Genomic DNA, 16580 nt, shown 5'->3' on the forward strand with positions numbered 1-16580 from the left:
GGGGGGGGAGACTTTCGCAAGGAGACACATCCCAGATTTACTAATAGATATAAAAGATATACATCTATATAGATTTGCATGTTTTTGTTCGATATTACACAATGTGAAGAGGAGGATACAATGTTCACTGGCTGCTCTTTTGGAATGACTGTCTAAGCTCATTTTTCCTTTGCTCTGAAAAAAAGGAGCTCAACATGCTCAGTTCTTCCTGAAGTAATTTTATAGTGGACCTAAAGTGTATGGCCTTAAAACTATAGCAAACTATTAGTGTCTGACAACAGCAAACACACATTTATTATGGTCGCCACATGTTGCAAACACAGCTGAAGTGAGGAGCAAAAAACAGCTTGTACAAGCCTTTTTTTTAACCCCCACAAAGAAACTGCCTCCTCATGCACCAGATTTCTGCGAACTCGTGTGGCTGTTTACCTCTGAACCAACATCAGGTGTCTATTAGCGCTTAAGTGTCTATTAACAGATGTTGCGCTCAACAGCTCGTGTGTTTAACAAGAGGTGATAAACTGAAATGTCAGACACCGCGTACACATACATAGCCACTTTGACTGTGTGGTTTACATGCTATATAAACAACAGACCGCCTCAGTTCTGTCACATTGCACCTTGAGACCCACTGCTGCGACACCAAGGGGCTGAAGTAAACATTATTTAGCTGAACGCTTAAATTGCCAAAAACTAAAAAACACTCTTTGTGCACTGGCAGCTCGTCAATGAGCAGCATCAACAACCTGAGGCCAAAACAGGGCATGTCATTGTTTATAGGGTCACAGTGACACATAATGGGAGTTTTATTTTCATTAAGGGTGGGAGCAATTTAGTGATGTTGGTGTGTTAAAGGCCACACACCATCTCATTTAGAGCTACTGAAAGCCTTGAACTGATTCTGGCACAACATGTGGCTATAGATGTTTGAAAAGACTTGAACTTATTGCTGTTTTTTTTTATCCTGGTGGGTATGAAATCAGTATTGTAGTTAGCAATTTAACAGATATTAAATGGATGAATAAATAAAAAGGATATTAAATAGATAAATGGAAGTTACCGGTAAGGAAACTTCCATTATTTCCTCTCAAACTTCCAAGGTAATGTCTCGAATGACACTGACGAAATACTGCATTCAGAATCATGAATCACAAACAAGTTTGACTACTTGTTACCAGTCTGGAAAAGCTTTTGTTGCCATACCAACTGTGGTGACATGACAGGCTAGCATGGGTGACTGTCTGAGGGTGTGGTGGCTGCGCAGGTATAGCACATCGCCAGCTGCCATGCCACAGAGGACACAGAGGCTGAGACTGATAATTCTCAGTTAATTGAGTCAGGGATGATGTACTTTTCAAAGCAGAAGCTGTCACCAAAGTGTCACAACAGTTTTTACGTCAGAGGTGTTCCTCAGAACTTCTTCATAGTGCATGTGTGCAGATTCTTGAAACAGATTGCCCCGTTGAAGGCACTTCATATGGTTATTCCAGTGGGAAACTGTGTTAAACAATGAATCAAACCCCTCTCTCTCTCCATATCCTCCCATTTTCAGTCATCCATGTCGACCAGAAGAGGGGGTATTTTACGGTAAGCCTGGGCCTCCTGGCTTGACAGGGGTAGTAAATTGATAGCAGGACTAGTGGAGCTGAGTCAACAAGCAGAGTGGAGGGGGAGAGGTAGATTTTGGGCAGGAGGGGGGAGGAGGATGGAGGTTCTTGTGCTGCAACTCCACCGAGCTGCTGCTGGGAAGCAGCAAGGAAATCCTGGCAGCTGTAATCTTTACTGGAAGATGTCGCTACGGCGTGTGTGCGTGTGTGTGTGTGCGCGCGTGTGTGTGTGTGTGTGTTTGCGTCAGAGAAAGAGAGAAGCTGCATTTGATATACCTTTTTTCCTCACAGCCAAAGTGAGAAATGAAAGAAAGAAAGCTGTTGTTGATAAAAGAAGTAAAGAGTGAATAAGCAGTGGCAGCAGAGAAACTGGGAAATGACAATGTGAATAGGTATGTTGTGTTTAGGAAGGAAAAGGGTGGAGACAAGGAGGAAAAGTGATCTCAGACAATGAGGTTTCTAATATCTCTCTCCTTTCCTCTGTAATTCCCTGTTCTGAGCATCTCCCTCCTTCCCTCCACCTTCCCAAATTATTTTTCTCTGCTTATTTCTCCTCTTCCTCCCCCCTTCCCTGTCCTTGGACTTGTGTTCTCCACTATATATGTTAGTGCATTCATTGCCTGAGCAGACCGGTTTGCTCAGTTTTACAATAGGACCCAGGCTGGAAGGCTGGCAGACACACAAAGGCTCTGCTTCTTTACAAGGGGCCGCAAAGAGAAACTGAAGGAGGGTATTGTTGGGACACAGCGAGCCTCTGCATTACATCAGCCCAGACGACATCCATGCGAAAAAATGTGCGCATGCAAAATGAGTATGCAGACACATGTGTTACTCATGTATTAGAACAATAGACTAGAATGTACAACATGCAAACTGTCTTTATCCATCTGCACCTCTTTCCTTCACTGATCACTATACATACATGCATGCAACAGAAACAATGAGTGAATGGGGCCCTGGTAAACTGGGTCAGCAAACCTATTTATGTGGCTCTGCATTGTTTGGAGTTTGTCGCGTGCCCTCACTTCCTTGCAAGAGAGAACATTTTTTTCTTAATGATTAATAGGTTAAAGTGAGAGTTTTCCCAGCTTTTCCTCTGGAGGCTTTGCCTTGATTTGTGTGAGAAAACACGAGAGGTATTTGTTTGGTCTTCCAGTGATTTTCACTTTGTGCCTCTGGGGGAAACATCTTTGATAAGCACTCCACTGGCTCCAAGCTGCCACTTCAAAGGCCGTGCATGTGAGTGTGTCCAAGTAGCAGATATCAAATGCTGTGCATGTGCATTTTGGTGCATCTGAGTTATGTGCTAAGCGAGGACACAAAAAGGAGTTTGTCTGTCTTTGTGAATATAATTACACAGCACCACTGTGAGCGCATGCAAGACACGATATCCATTCCGCGCTATTCACTGTGCGACAGTGTAAGTAGTTACAGAGAGCATAAAAAACCCTTCGCCACAAAGTGAGTCAGTTCTTTTCTTAAGGGTTAAAATAACCTCAAGTTGCCTATAGAGCTGAGACAAATTTCCCCTTTTTATAAAGCTAATGTAGGCAAATATGTGGTTTTGTGGTAAAACCAAATGGGAGCCACCGTATTTGATGCTGCTTCCTAAAATCACTCATCTGCACTTCATAGTGTATTGTATCACTGCTCTGCCGGAGGCAATGTTCAGTGATACACCTCTTTTCTTTGAGTTGACAGGCTTGACAATGCCAGGCATGCAGGAGTTATGCTCTATACACAACTCTTGTATTTTTTTTCCACCTCTGATGCACTCTTTCCTTTTCGTTCACTCTGTCAGATGATTTCAGAAGGTCGGTGGGGAGGGTCTTCAGACTTCCTCCCTCAATGAAAAAAATGTCTTTTCATGAGATGAAAAGGAAGAAGAGGCTTTGGAGCAGAAGCCAAAGGGATTGCCAAAAGGGCGTTATACCTCCAAACTCTTGATTAAAGGGGAGTTGCACAGCTGCAAAAGCACTGCTTGAGATGTGATGAATGTGTATGTGTTTCAGTGTTTTGTGCAAAAGCACCACACATAAATGTCGTCTATCACAGTTCTTTTGGTAAAACATCAGAGCTTTAAATTGTAATTGTAATGCAATTTTTTAGTGATATGATATGTCTGTCTCCCCTTACAAAAAAGAAGTTTATTCAATTGTGCTATTAGTATACTTTGTTTAAACTTAAAGTAAGAGAGTATACTTTCAATTTACTTTTTGTGCAAAAAATTATAAAATTATACTTTAGTATATTTGCCTTATACTGACACGTATACAGAAATGTCTAAGTATGCTTAGCTCGTAGGTGTGCTTACTTTTTGATAGAGCAGCCTATTAAAGTGTGTGAGAGTTTGTACACGTATGCTTTGATATGTATTTACTTTAATTCATCAAGAATTTTCTACATTTTTGCATTCACACATATGTCTGGGAAACAGTACTCGACACAACACCGGCTTGGCAACTTTCTCGCTATAGATTTAGGGACTTTTGGAGCTAGTGCTGCTAGCATTGGAAAAGAGTTGGCACAACACTGGGCTGGATCATTTTTAAGAAGCTAATGTACTCATTTACACTAATGTTCTCAGCATTACCCGGCCCTACCCCTTAATATGACCTGAGTCTTACTGGATAATTCACCAACATAAGAGATTTCATCTTCAAAATCTGTAGTAGTAGGAACCCGGAGGGTCAAATGAGGATTTTGTCCTAATAGGAAGTGTTATTCCCAGAGCAGGAAGAATAGGCTGACACGAAGAGCGACAATAACACTGAATGAGCCATGAGGAGGTGCAGAAGTCTCTCTCAGAACACTTGAATTACAATATGCTGAAAGGTTATTATGGAATTTTTGCCCAATGATGCCAAAAACGTTCTGCCTACATAAAATAAACTTGGAAGTATACAACTTTTTGTGTAAGGGGTCACTGCAATGCTCTATGTAACCATCACCTCATCCCCTGAAATTCCTCCCCTTCAGTTTAGTCCATGAATGAGGTATTATGCATATATCCATGGCGACCACACTGCAGACTCTCTGGAGTTTGCATAGAAATGAGAAAGTAAGAATGAAAAGAGCAAGGACACACACTCACTCTCTTCTCTTCACTTCTCTCAGTCTGCAGAGTGCCAGAAAGCACAAACATTCCCACGTGATGATGATGATGATGATGATGATGGAGTCTGCTCCCTCCTCCCTCACTGGGCGGACAATAGCGCGAGCTGGCGCACCTCTCCATGCGCGCACACACAGTGAGCTCGGTTCAGAAGACACACAGGTCCGCTTTAAAGTCAACTCTCCACCTTTACAGACGCTTTTGAGCCACCAGCACTCTGAGGAATACAGTTTTCAGCTGCTTTCGTGCACACAATGGAGGAGTGAAGTGTTTATTGTTTACTTCAAATGGGGATTTACACTCGTGCGTAAAAACTTTGGCTCACTTTTCTCAGTGATTGATTGTCGGATCCGTTTCGCGCGAAACATGCCGGAGAGAATCAGCATATCGGACTTCGTGGTCCTGACAAACGAGGATTTGTCTTCACCGGGGACTTCAAGCTTTCAGTCCAAAATGAGCGACTGTCGGAACACAGTTTCCACCGTGGAGGAGGTGAGAAACATGCAGAGAAACATGCACCTTTGTTTGTCTGTTGTTTACCTGTCTGTCCATATGTAGCCTAGCATTACCTGTATGGCTGATGACGCGCTTCACGCTCACCTGTACACTAGCTTACTTTGTTTTTTTGTTTGTTTTAGCCAGGTGACAGCTTTAGGCGTTTACAACACAATGACAATGGGTCAATTATGTCGTTTAACAGCTTCTTTGAAGTTGTTCAACGTTGCTTCTTCCAGGTGAGCATTTTATTGCCTCAAGCTTTGACTAAACAGTATCATTTCATTACAACAGCTGCAAAAGCTAACGTTAGTTAATGCGAACAGGATACATTTACAGGTGCAATGTGTTTTAATGTGCACAAAATAGTGTTTGGGGCAATACATTTCTGTAAAGACAAACTGATTTGTGGGTGACCAGGTGTCCTTTTAACCCCTGTTAGCCCATGGGACTAAGATTCTGGTTCTGAACTGGACAATTTGACAGTTTTTGCAAAAGTAAAGGTTACATGAGATAGGTGCAATGTGGTTTTGTGAACACAAACTAGTGTTTGGGCAACATATTTCTGTAAAGACAAGCTGATTTGGGGGTGACCAGGTGCTCTTTTAATCCCTCATAACTGGACAATTTGACAATTTTGTCTTATTTGCCACTGCTTGTCAAGTTCTGTGTGTGATGGTATTGTCTTCAAGAAAGGCTGGATGTTGATGAACCAGTGCAATAATCTGGCAAAACTGTCATCTCATCAATATACATATTGTATTTTTATATTCTATATTGTATTATCTTTTATATAATGTTGGCACTCATGGTGATTCAGTGCAGGCTGGCCTGGTTCAGCAGAAAAGTAAAGGTTACATGAGATAGGTACAATGTGTTTTTTTTTAGCACAGACTGGTGTTTGGGGCAATATATTTCTTTAAAGACATGCTGATTTAGGGGCGACCAGGTGCTCTTTTAATCCCTGTTAGCCCATGGGACTAAGATTCTGGTTCTGAACTGGACAATTTGACAGTTTTTGCACCATTTTCATAAAATTGAAGACCCAAAATTGTCTTATTTGACACTGCTTGTCAAGGAAAGGCTGGATGTTGACACTCATGGTGATTCAGTGCAGGCTGACCTGGTTCAACAGAAAAGAGTAAAGATTACAAGAGATAGGTGCAATGTGGTTTTGTGAGCACAAACTGGTGTTGGGGCAACATATTTCTGTAAAGACAAGCTGATTTGGGGGCGACCAGGTGCTCTTTTAATCCCTCATAACTGGACAATTTGACAATTTTGTCTTATTTGCCACTGCTTGTCAAGTTCTGTGTGTGGTGGTATTGTCTTCAAGAAAGGCTGGATGTTGATGAACCAGTGCAATAATCTGGCAAAACTGTCATCTCATCAATATACATATTGTATTTTTATATTTTATATTGTATTATCTTTTATATTTTTAATATTTATATGGCACTATCTCTTTTTTTTTATTGGATTATCTTTTCATTAGCACCTATGGGATTGTCACAATCTAATTTCGTTGTACTACACAATGACAATAAAGGGCTTGAATCTTGAATGTTGGCACTCATGGTGATTCAGTGCAGGCTGGCCTGGTTCAGCAGAAAAGTAAAGGTTACATGAGATAGGTACAATGTGTTTTTTTTTTAGCACAGACTGGTGTTTGGGGCAATATATTTCTTTAAAGACATGCTGATTTAGGGGCGACCAGGTGCCCTTTTAATCCCTGTTAGCCCATGGGACTAAGATTCTGGTTCTGAACTGGACAATTTGACAGTTTTTGCACCATTTTCATAAAATTGGAAACCCCAAATTGTCTTATTTGACACTGCTTGTCAAGGAAAGGCTGGATTTTGGCACTCATGGTGATTCAGTGCAGGCTGACCTGGTTCAACAGAAAAAAAGTAAAGGTTACATGAGATAGGTGCAATGTGGTTTTGTGAGCACAAACTGGTGTTGGGGCAACATATTTCTGTAAAGACAAGCTGATTCAGGGGTGACCAGGTGCTCTTTAATTCCCCGTGAGTCCATGGGACTAAGACTCTGGTTCTGAACTGGACAATTTGACAGTTTTTGCACCGTTTTCATAAAATTGGAGTCCTCAAAAACTGGCTTATTTGCCACTGCTTGTGAAGGTCTGTGTGTGTTCTGTGTCATGGTACTGTCTTCAGGAAAGGCTTGATCGGCACTCATGGTGATTCAGTGCAGGTTGGCCTGGCTCAGTAGAAAAATAAAGGTTACTTGAGGTAATGTAGCATACAAATAGTTTACTTGGCCTTGTTTTCCGCCTCAAGGAAGTCAGACTGTGTTGTGACACAAACAGAACACACACACCGCACAGCAGACATGCCAGAGACCAGTGTGGCACTTTCACAGAGTAAGGTATTGTTTAAAACGCGCAGGCATGTTTGCCATTGCTTGCAAGCATGTCTGTGAAGGCAAGTCTGTGCATTTTGTCTATTTAACCTGGTACATAGCCTGTTTGAAGTGTGTGTGTGCGTTTGTGTTTGTTTGAAATCTATTCCCCCAAAACTCCCCGGCAAAGGAGGAAACAGAGGGTGGCTGTGGTGAACTCTGCTATAAAGCAAATAATCCAAGTGTGCACACAAGTCAATCCTTCCTTGTCTGTCTTCCTTGTAACATAACAGTATGTTTCACTTTTCTACTGTAACCCAAGATCGATTTGTGTTTGCAGCTAGAGCTCACATCAGTTTGAATCACGGTGATTTTGCTGTTACAAATTGTAAATCAAGGATATTTTTTTTCTAAAATGTGCCTAGATATACACCATGTGGGGGAAGATGATATAGTTTCCTATGCAATTTTTCTTTGACAGCAGTAATTCAGTCGATATTAACTGATGTAATCCAGTTTGTATACATCATTCAATAATGCACAGAGTCTTAAAAAGTCTGTGAGAGATGAAAGGTCTTCATCCTGGCTAGAAACTGACTACTGAGAAGAGATGGACGCAGCAGAGTCCAGGGTTTATAAAGAGTTTTACACAGCTGTCTATTTATCTTGGGATAATAACCTTATTTATGGCCATGACATACTGGAAAATACATAACTGGAATAGCTGCACTGGGGAGGGACATGTTGGAATCCAACACATGTGCACTGTGCACACAGACAGACAGACGTAAATGCAACAGTCTCTTTATAGATAGATCTATGGTTATTATGTTTAATCTTCTCAGCAGGGACAAGCTTGATTAATGGCTAGGGTAATGTGTGGGCATGTGTGCGGTTTATGGCGGCAGGCAGGGAGACAGAGACACCATTTACCCCGACATACACTCGGCTGCTTGTTACTTATTACTGCTGATTAGAGGCAACGATAAAGACAGATAAGGAATGGTTTCATTTTCTACAGCTGAAAGCTATAATTGTCTTTACATGTCATTTCCATAAATGTTTGTTTTAGGAAAACAGATCGTAAGTTTTCTCTCATGGTTAACATGTTTGAAATGAAATACTGTGGGTTCTCCTGCAGCTAAGTGTGTCATCGTACCTTGTTAATGTGGTAAATACGCATCAGATATCAGTTAGTCATGCACTGCTGACAGCAGTCGCGCACACACCCTTGACAGCAGGTGAACACAACCTTGCATACAGGCACAAACAGGCTCTGTAAAGAAACTGTAGTTTCTCAACATCAGTACGCTTACAGGTGGAGCTCATTACTCTCTCCAGGAGGGATGTGTGTGTCAGTTTGTCTGTCTCGACTAACGAGTGGGCTGTTGGTCTGCTGATTTATTTCACAAAATTCAACAAACAACCTGTTGTGTAACTTGCACCAGCTTGTTTCCACTGTTTATCCCCTGTCTGCCAACCAACTTACCAAGGAGAGGAAACTGCTGCAGCAGCATCGGCAATGAGCAACTCCCATCTCCAGTCTCCACTAAATCACTTTCCCATTCATTGTCTGCAGGGTCGCATTACACAACACGACACCGCCTTTTAATTAGCGAACTAACACTTAGGGAGTGAACTTGACCGGGAAAGACTGGGGCATGTAAATAACACCATCTAACAAGGCAGAGTCTCTGTTAAGTCTAGATTACTGGCTCATTAAAGCTATTTCTAGGGGGCTCGTAGGTGGAGTGCCGCATGTCTAGCTCAGTAAAACATGGGGCCTCTGTGAGGAGAATAAACAGGATGTAGTTTCAAACTTTTTCGGTTTGGAAGAGATTGATTGTCCAATTGCTATGAATCCAACTGACTGCATTTTGTCTACATCATGTATCGTGTGTCTCGATGTGAGAAAGTGTTGCTTCAGCCGGAAAAGTGAAATAAAAGCACTGACATCATTCAGGGTTATACGTGATAACAACGCAACACAGACTTACTGGAAAGTGCTGACTCACTCACCTGTTCGCTTTAGTCATGGCGTGAGAAAATTAAGCATAACTATCACACACACACACACACATACCTACTGTTGTAAACCTTGAGAGCAGTAAAGCAAACACAAGTCAAACATTGGCATATTTTAGTATTAATTCTTACGTCTATGAAAGATTATAATAGAGAGGAAACGATTAGTCGATCAAAAGAAAAATAATTGGCAATTATTTCAGTCATTTTTCAAGCAGAAATAGTGAAACAAATCCAATATTCTCTAATTCCAGCCTCTCAAATGAGAGGATTTCTTGCTTTTGTTTGTCATGTATCAAAATGTAAACTACATACTTTTGGGTATTTGGACTTTTGGTCAAACAAATCGAGACATTTGACGTTTGGCTCTGTGAAGTTGTGATGGCCATTTTTTGACGTTTCGTAGACTAAATTGATTATCAATCAATTGAAAAAATGATCGACAGATTAATCGATAATGAAAATAATCGATAGTTGCAGCCCTAGATGGCTTGAATGTTGTTGGGTCTGGCGATAAGAGGATAAATACCGTGAAACTACATGAGTTTGTCAATCAGAGGTTTGCCTGTACTGATTATACTGATGTAGTTATCCCCTTGATTGATATCTGTGAGTATATTATTATTCAATTTCAGTTAATGTTGCATATCAACGAGCCGGATACTGTGTGGCGACATTGGTTTTACAGAATTTTTGCATCAATGTGTATCTTGCTTAAACTCAGTTATTTAGTAAAAGATTAGCCAACAACTGGATGGAGGTATTTTAAAGTGCAAACATCTTTATTTTATTCATGATTTTGAATTTTCACACCTATCATTGTCTCATTTGTTTTATTGCAGACTCTGGAGTTGGACCTCACAACTCTACAGAGGATGAAGAAGATGATCAAAGCTATACACACTTCTGGACTCTGTAAGTATCAGTGGGTCACATTATATAGTCTCATTCACAAAATACATTACCATGTCAACTCAAGGCTCAATTACTAGCTTTTTTCCAGAACTTTGAACTGTTTTACATGGTCATAATTGGGGGATGGCGTTTACTCAGCTGGCTCAGTAGCTGTTAGGATTTCATCAACAGCACTTTGAGGACTCCTTATTAGAGCTGCAACAATTAATCAATTAGTTGTCAACTATTAAATTAATCGCCAACTATTTTAATAATCGTTTAATTGGTTTGACTAATCTTTTGATTCCAGCTTCTTAAATGTGAATATTTTCTGGTTTCTTTACTCATCTATGATGTAAACAGAATATGTTTGAGTTGTGGACAAAACAAGACATTTGAGGATGTCATCTTGGGCTTTGGGAAACACTGATCAACATTTTTCACCATTGTATAGACCAAACAACTAATCGATTAATCAAGAATATAATTGACAGATTAATCGACAACGCAAATAATTGTTAGTTGCAGCCCTACTCCTTATCCATGTTGACTTAAAGTTATGCAAAAAGGTTTGTTCTTGACCTTGGAAATGGTAGTTTTACAAACAAATTTCAACTCAAGGGCTACTTACTGGCTTTTACAGAGCTTTCATCAGCACATGTCATGGACCAAGTGATACAGAAGAAAGCTCCACAAAAAAACCCAGTAAGCAGACCTTGAGTTGGGATTGTTTTGTCAAACTACTATTTACCAGGTCAAGAATGAACTTTCATCTTGTAATATTGTACAAAAGTTGTAGTGTGTTAATACATTACTACAACACATCTTTTGACGACTTACAAAATCCATGAAGAGGGATGTCTGTCCCTACTAATGAAGCATGTCAGCTCTGCATCTAATTTTTAAGTAAAGGTCAGCCTCTATTATGGCAGGATGAGCTGTTCAGTGCATAGGGGGGCCTCCACATGATTAATTGTACAAGCCTTGAGATGACATCATGAAGCTCATGTGGGCAGTGGTGTTTATGAGTGAGGCCCCTTGTTATGGGACCAGTGTGCGTGGGATGTTGGGTGATTGTGTTTATATCCATACAGAGTGTATGGTTTTGTGGTGTATGTGTGTGTGTGTCTGTGTCACAGCAAATGGTATGTGTGGTTTCGGCAACAACGAGGTGCTATAAAGTGACCTTGCAGATCCAGCGGGTCACTAAGTGAATGTTTTGTTAGTGTGTATGTATCACTATAGTGCGTCACCATAACTTGCCATGGATCTATCAGCATGCACACGATGTGAGTGTTCACCTCAAAAATGCGCGGGAGAAACGGAGGAACTGCACAACATATCCTGAAGTTGTTTTTCTGTGCCTGCTTCTCATTTCGATGCTTCAACTCATAGTTTTTAGTAAAAAATGAGTCAGAGAGCCAGCTGCCCAGAATTAAGCAACAAGATACAGTCGGCAGTAATGTTGTAGCTGCAGAGAAGCGCTCCATGATTATTCACCCTACTTCTTTATTTCCTCTTCTGTATATAAGTAGAATCATATGGGTTAGTTCCAGTAATATGACCAAGGTAGCCTTCCCCCCCCCCTCTGTCATTATGTTGTTGAACCCCTTAATCAGTCCTGATGTTAATCGGCAGTCTGACTCACCACGCATACGGACGCAGTCGTACGCCCACGCCTCCCATCTGATGGTCCGTTACTGTGTCACACATGCAAAAACACACACACATGGTGAGATGTTCTCTTCTTTCGTTCTCTATTCCCATAAACCTCTAAGTGCCACTTTTCTGCCAAGATGCTGTGGCCTGCGAGTCTGTGTGTGTTCTGGCAGAGGAGTGAAAGAGTTGAGTTGCTCTGCTGGTATCTGGTAGTTAAAGGTCAACTGTAAAATCATCCTCTTAGCTCCTCTGTGACTCAGCGGTTTGTTGTTTGATAGCTGCATGTATGTTGCTTTCTGTTATAATACTTCTTTTAATGCAGACGTAATGGCTCAGTTCTCCAGCTCCCCCATGATGTTGTCTCCTCCGTCCTGCAGTGTGTCTGCATACTTTCCATAAAATCACAATTTTGCTGTTATATATCACTTTTGCTTTTCAGCCAGTTCGTACAACTGTGTCAGTCTGTCTCCCAGCTACGGTCAGTTTACCATTTTATATTTGTCTTGAGGTGGAAACCAGAGCAGAAGATATTAACTTACCGTACTTCTGCTTATTTCTGCTTTCGTCTGTTTAGTCTGCTTTGGACACGTCTGCAGATGTCTGGGCCATATGTTCCCTGTACTACTTCCTTAAATTGTTAATCCCTAACTATAATCTTTTGCCTGCCTTAATGTTGGGGTTTTCCAAAGTCAGCCAAGATGTTTCTATATGACTGTGAACAGACATTTGGTTGTTATTGTTCATCTGGTGCCCATCTTTGTTGATTGAAAATGATTATTTCCATGGGACTTGAATTGTAACTTGTGGTTATTTGATGTCTTCATCTAAGCCTTGCTTTAAAATAGCTGTAGGGTGAAACCTCAACTAGTGAAATGTAAACCAATGCGGTGCCAGTCGGAGCTCAGATTCTTTTCCATCAGCCTTTTTCCACATAAATTCAACAGACTGAGAGCCCACTGAGGTCATGACCCTTGGGAAAGTGACCTATAAGCCCCAGAGAAACATGGGTCTCTCTATGTTTGTCTGGCTCCAGCTCCAGGATGGCTAGAAACCAGTACTAATTTATCCCACATGCTTGTCTTGTTAAAATACTCTCACTGCAGCAGAGCAAGTCAATATGTCTTCCTAAGATTTCCCCGACATGTAACTCAACTCTGAGTCACCTTTAACTGTCGATGTCTCTACTAACTTTATGTGCATGTGTGTTGTTTTTCAGCCCACGTGGAAAACAAGGAGCAGTATGTTGAGGTGCTGGAGAACCTGGGGAATAGTCACCTGACCCAGGACAACAACGAAGTCTCAACAGGGTTCCTCAACCTGGCTGTGTTTACCAGAGAGGTCACGGCCCTCTTCAAAAATCTGGTAAGGAAAGAGGAAAAGAGTGGAGGAATAGGGGAAGGGGAAGGAGAGGCTTCCTCAAACGAACTGTCTTTAGAGTTCAAATCACACATGCAAAACCTAGGGGACTGAGGGAGCATGGATGGAAATAAAGACTAAAAAACTATGATGAAATATGTTTGTCAATGACCTTTTTTTCCATGACTAAAACGAGACGATGACGAGACGGCCTCAACATCATTAAACACTAACGGTGACAGTATGGTTGACGAAAAAAGACAAGACTAAAATGTAGTTTCAAAACAATCTCTCTTTATTTTGTCACCTTCCACACCTTATCTTCCCCCCACACAACGTGCTGCGGTGGTGGCGCTCTATCCGTCTCGGTCCTTCTTGTCTCACACCTCAATCCTGACAATTGTGCTGCTATAATGCATAAAGTTGGCGGTTTGCATGTCGGGTTCGGGTGGTTGAGTAAGGCATATTTTTACATGCTGGGTGGGCGTATTGGCTGGGACCGATGGGTGCAACTGAACCGCGCATCATTAATGAGCACAGTCAGGAGGACTCGAACTAACTACAAAGCTGCACTCTTAGTCATTCAACCTGTGTTTTTCATCAGATAATAATAAGATCAAATTTTATATGAAATAAGTTTGACTAAAATGGCAGAAATGTTCAATATAATCTGATGACTAAACAGGACTATGATTAAATTACAAAAATAGCTGACAAAATTGAGAGAAAACATTTTGACTAAAATCAAATCGGTGACTAAAACTGGACTAAAACTTTTTGAGATGTCGTCGACTAATACTAGGAAGCATAAAAATTACTAAAATGTTACTAAAACTAATAAGCATTTTCGTTTTAAGACTAAGGCTAAATCTAAAATTAACACTGGAGTAAAAAGTGTGTGCAACCGCAATAGGAAAGGGGTTTTCAACAGCTGCATGCTCGCGCCTCTTGACTCCAAAATCTGGGGTCGTCCGGAACCCTCCCACTGATAGTTTCTATGGCGATGATAATTCATCGCAGGCCTCCATGTGTGAGTCAACACACACCGTCTCACAAACTCCCTCCAATGTGTCAATCAAGACCTCACAGGGGAGACTGGGTCATACAGATGTGAAGAGGAAGTGGGTCCAGGGGGGTGATTTAAGGAGTTGTACTGTAAAATCAACCTGAGCGTGTCCCTTAATGCCATGCGTGTGTGTTTGTCTGCTTTTCCCAGTGTTCATACAGGCATGCATGCATTGATCCGTGTCATTTGTACATGTGTTGACACTTTAGGAGTGGTTATTCCCCTGTGTCAGAACTCCACCTTTATCTGTTAGTTACCTCAGCTTTTGGATGCCAACCAAAACAATCTTACCAGTCTCCAGGCCTCTGTGTCAATATATGAAGGTCAGCTCTGCAGTCAGCTCACGGAAGTGGTTGGACATTATTTATGTTAAGAGCAGGGTGCAGCTAATCCACCAGGATCCATGGAAAGGCTGCAGTGACAATAGACTCTGTAAATTTCGACAGTGGTCAACAGGAGACTCGTGGAGAGGAAATGATGGATAATATATGTAGCCGTGCTGCATACCTAAGTGAAGATGTGATGTATTTCTATGGAGGGCTTTGTGGTAATTACGTATGACTGTAAAGCGCAACCTGTTGGGGTCATGCTGGTTGTTTTTGTGATTCATACTCCCCAGATCCACGATAGACACAGCTCAGTTCACCAACAGTAATAAAAGTCATTGCGTCATTTTCCCCCTTGGATCAAAAATCTTCATAGTGTACATTGTTGTCGAGTGTTTTTCTTTTCATGAATCACTAGTTCATAATGACTGAATCACCATGTTTTTGATTTATCCACACTCATTCCCAGAAATGGGGGTCCATAGGGAGATGGGAGTCTGTAGAACGGCATGTGCATGTGAGTGTTGGCTCATACTGCAAGAGATAAGGGCCACCTGTAACATTATGCAGAATATTTTTAAGTTATTAAAGGAACAGTGTGTAACATTTTAGGGGATCTATTAGCAGAAAAGGAATATAATATTCATAACTGTTTTCATCGGTGTATAATCACCTCAAACTAAGAATTGTGTTTTCGTTAGAATGAGCCCTTCATATCTACATAGGCAGCGGGTCCTTTTCACAGAGTCTGCCATGTTTCTAGAGTGTTTCTACACTGGCTCTAGAGAGAGCCTTTCGCGTTTTTACATTACCTGAAGGCCACCGTAGTTCTCCAACACACTTGTGAACCAAAGGTAATGTGAGCCGCAGAGTTCAAAACCGTGTTACCGCCATCCGCCGTCTGACTTCCATTGCTCTAAGTTGTGTTATTATGGTAACAATGGCCCCTGAGTGAGGCGAACGGCGTCACCATGGTTTTGCACTCGGCGGCTCACGCTACCAGTCTTAGAGAGGGAGGAGTGAGCGGAGGGGTACTCAGTTGTGTGCAATCTGCTACCACACGACTAGATGCCGCCCAATCCTACACACTGTACCTTTTAACTCATTTGCTTTTTACATGTTTCAGGTGCAGAACCTCAACAACATCATGGCGTTTCCTTTGGAAAATGTGCTGAAGTCAGAACTCCGGGACAGCAGACTAGTGAGTCTATATTTTATTACTAATGTATTAAATATTAATAAAACTGCTGGCTAAACTGGTATACACATGATGTTGACTTGTTTTAGAACAAAGAGAATATGGAGAATTATAGTACCCAGTTCTATGATATTTAACAGTTCATAGGAAAGAATGCCTTTACTGTCATTGCAAACATAGTACAATGAAATTTGCTGTGCAGCTCTTAAAACGGTACATTCAACATTCTTCACACACACACACACACACACACACACCTGCCATAGTAATAGTACATGAAAGATATTTTGAAGTGAAGTATCAAATAGAGGTTACATATCAACAATAAAAAAAGATAAATAAATAAAAATAAGTGGCATATCCAGATACTATTGCACTTTGTATAGATATTACTGCATGTATACGGTTATTGCACATTGTCTTATTTAAAACTATTTTAGTTTTAGTTCTGTGGTGTGCGGTGTGATGTTGGTGGTGG

At 41.2% G+C, this 16580-nt stretch overlaps 1 protein-coding gene across 3 annotated transcripts in view; it reads left to right on the forward strand.

Annotated features, from left to right (window-relative positions):
• The first annotated feature begins 4791 nt into the window (after window positions 1-4791).
• asap3 (ArfGAP with SH3 domain, ankyrin repeat and PH domain 3) overlaps window positions 4792-16580 on the forward strand; it is a 29273-nt gene continuing 17484 nt past the window's right edge. For 2 of the 3 annotated variants that reach the window (XM_037796769.1, XM_037796770.1), the window contains exons 1-4: window positions 4792-5214; window positions 10446-10518; window positions 13373-13518; window positions 16031-16105. In XM_037796769.1, the coding sequence (XP_037652697.1) occupies window positions 5089-5214; window positions 10446-10518; window positions 13373-13518; window positions 16031-16105 (420 nt within the window). In that variant the 5' untranslated portion in view covers window positions 4792-5088. The remainder of the gene's footprint in view (window positions 5215-10445; window positions 10519-13372; window positions 13519-16030; window positions 16106-16580) is intronic. The other variant, XM_037796768.1, reaches the window with a different exon arrangement.

Source organism: Sebastes umbrosus, chromosome 16 (assembly GCF_015220745.1).
Source record: "Sebastes umbrosus isolate fSebUmb1 chromosome 16, fSebUmb1.pri, whole genome shotgun sequence".
NCBI classification, from domain to species: domain Eukaryota; kingdom Metazoa; phylum Chordata; class Actinopteri; order Perciformes; family Sebastidae; genus Sebastes; species Sebastes umbrosus.